Source organism: Rhodotorula graminis, assembly GCF_001329695.1.
Source record: "Rhodotorula graminis WP1 unplaced genomic scaffold RHOBAscaffold_10, whole genome shotgun sequence".
In the NCBI taxonomy this organism is placed as follows: Eukaryota; Fungi; Basidiomycota; class Microbotryomycetes; order Sporidiobolales; family Sporidiobolaceae; genus Rhodotorula; species Rhodotorula graminis.
Window position 1 is genome coordinate 622,616 of NW_017264937.1, and position 1,829 is coordinate 624,444.

General features: G+C 69.5%; 2 protein-coding genes across 2 annotated transcripts in view; one reads left to right on the top strand and one right to left on the bottom strand.

The window, feature by feature from the left end:
* The window catches only part of RHOBADRAFT_48750 (uncharacterized protein), a gene marked incomplete at its 5' end in the record, with an annotated part of 4,778 nt that extends 4,167 nt beyond the window's left edge, over positions 1-611 (bottom strand). The window contains one exon of the mRNA XM_018415180.1: positions 19-611. Within this exon, the coding sequence (XP_018269737.1) occupies positions 19-611 (593 nt within the window). The remainder of the gene's footprint in view (positions 1-18) is intronic.
* Positions 612-887: 276 nt separating this feature from the next.
* The window catches only part of RHOBADRAFT_38299 (uncharacterized protein), a gene marked incomplete at both ends in the record, with an annotated part of 3,196 nt that continues 2,254 nt past the window's right edge, over positions 888-1,829 (top strand). The window contains one exon of the mRNA XM_018413512.1: positions 888-1,778. Within this exon, the coding sequence (XP_018269738.1) occupies positions 888-1,778 (891 nt within the window). The remainder of the gene's footprint in view (positions 1,779-1,829) is intronic.

Sequence of the window (1,829 nt, forward strand, 5' to 3'; positions counted from 1 at the left end):
GCAGGAGAGAGGGCGTACGCCGGCGAGTCAGTGGGGAGGCCGAGAAGGCGGGCAAGAGGAGCGAAAGGGGGCGCACCTGGCGCGACAGGGCCCGCCTTGGGCTTGAACGACCACTTGGGCTTGTCGGGCTTGACGTCGTCGTTGTCCTTGGGCTCGGCCTTGGGCTTCTTGACGGGCGCTTTGGGCTTGCTCGACGACGCGGCGGCCTTCTTCTTGGGCTTGACGTCGTCGTCCTCGTCGTCGTCGAGCTGCATGGCGGCGCCGTCGTCGCTCGAGTCGTCGTCGTCGTAGTCGTCGTCGCGCTTCTTGCCCTTGCCCTTTGCCGCGGTCGACGCCTTGGGCTTGGGCTTTGACGACGACGATGCGGCGGCGGCCTTTTTGACGGGCTTTTTGGCGGGCTTGAGGTCGTCGTCGTCGTCCTCGTCCGAGTCGACGGGGATCGGGGCCTTGACCTTGAGCTTCTTCTTGGCGGGCTTGAGGTTGTCGCTGTCGGACGAGTCGGAGAGGGTGACGACGTCGGCCGAGGGGGCCTTGCGCTTGGTGGCGGGGGTGGGCTTGCGGGCGGGTTTGGGGTCGTCGCTGTCCGAGTCGTGCTTGATGCGCGGGGCCATGGCCGTGGGTTTGGTGAGGGAGGGACGCGCGAGCTGAGGGGAGTGTGGGGAGGAAGGGAGGGAGGAGTGTGGCGACGAGGAGGGCAGGAGCGGGCGCAGGTGGGTCGCAGTCGGGCACGAGTCGAGAGTGACGCGTCGCTGCTTTGCCCTCGAGTGCTGTGGGCGGAGATGGAGAGGGCAAGCGATGAGGCGGAGGAGCTCGCCTCAGCGCTGAGGTCAAGCTCCCTCCTCGCCACTGCGTGGGACTCGACAGTGCGCTGCACCGTACTCGCACCCATGCCTGCACCCATAGCCCGCTCGGCCGCACCCTCCCCCCTGTCGTCGGCCGCCCCCTCGCCCAAACCTCCGCCCTCGCTCGTCTCGCGCGTCCTCAAGTCCCACCTCGCGCCCCAGCAGCAGCACCAGCAGCAGCCAGCCTCGCCTGCACCGCCCACGGCGACACCGACCCGCAGCAGCTACACTCGCCCTCTCGCCGAGCAAGACTCGACTCCGCGCGCCCAGTTTGAGCAGCAGCAGGACTTTATCGGGTTCGACGCCTCGCCCCCACCGCGAGACTCGCCCAGGTCCCACTCGAAGCGTTCCCGCGACGACTACGACCACGCCGACGACGACGACGAGGGCTCGCGCCGCCTTCAGTCGCGCGAGCGCAACCGCTCGACCCCGTGGTGCGACCGCCCGGGCGTCGACTGGGATCGCGCCCACTCGGCCATCGACCAGCTCAACCGCGAGGCGCACGCCTTTGTCGACTACGTGTCGCCCTCGCCCCAGGAGCACGAGTTGCGCCTGTGGACCATCGAGTTGATCCGCCGCACCATCCACCACTCGTACCCGGACGCGTCCATCGAGTGCTTCGGCTCGGTCGGCACCAGCCTGTACCTCCCCGGCGGCGACATCGACCTCGTCCTCCTGTCGCCCTCGCTCCCGTTCCCGCCCCTCAAACCCTCGGCCTCGCTCCTGCACCGCCTCGCGTCCCTCCTCCTCACGTCCGGCATCGCCCAGCCCAATTCGCTCGTCGTCATCGCAAAGGCCCGCGTCCCCATCGTCAAGTTTGTCACCCGCCACGGCGCCTTCCCCGTCGACCTGAGCGTGAACCAGCGCGGCGGCGTCGACGCCGCCGTCAAGGTCCGCAGCATGCTCGAGGAGTACGCCTACCGCGAGGAGGGCTACGTCGAGCCGGGCCTCGGCGTCAAGGGCGCCGCAGCGGCGGCGGCGGCGGGC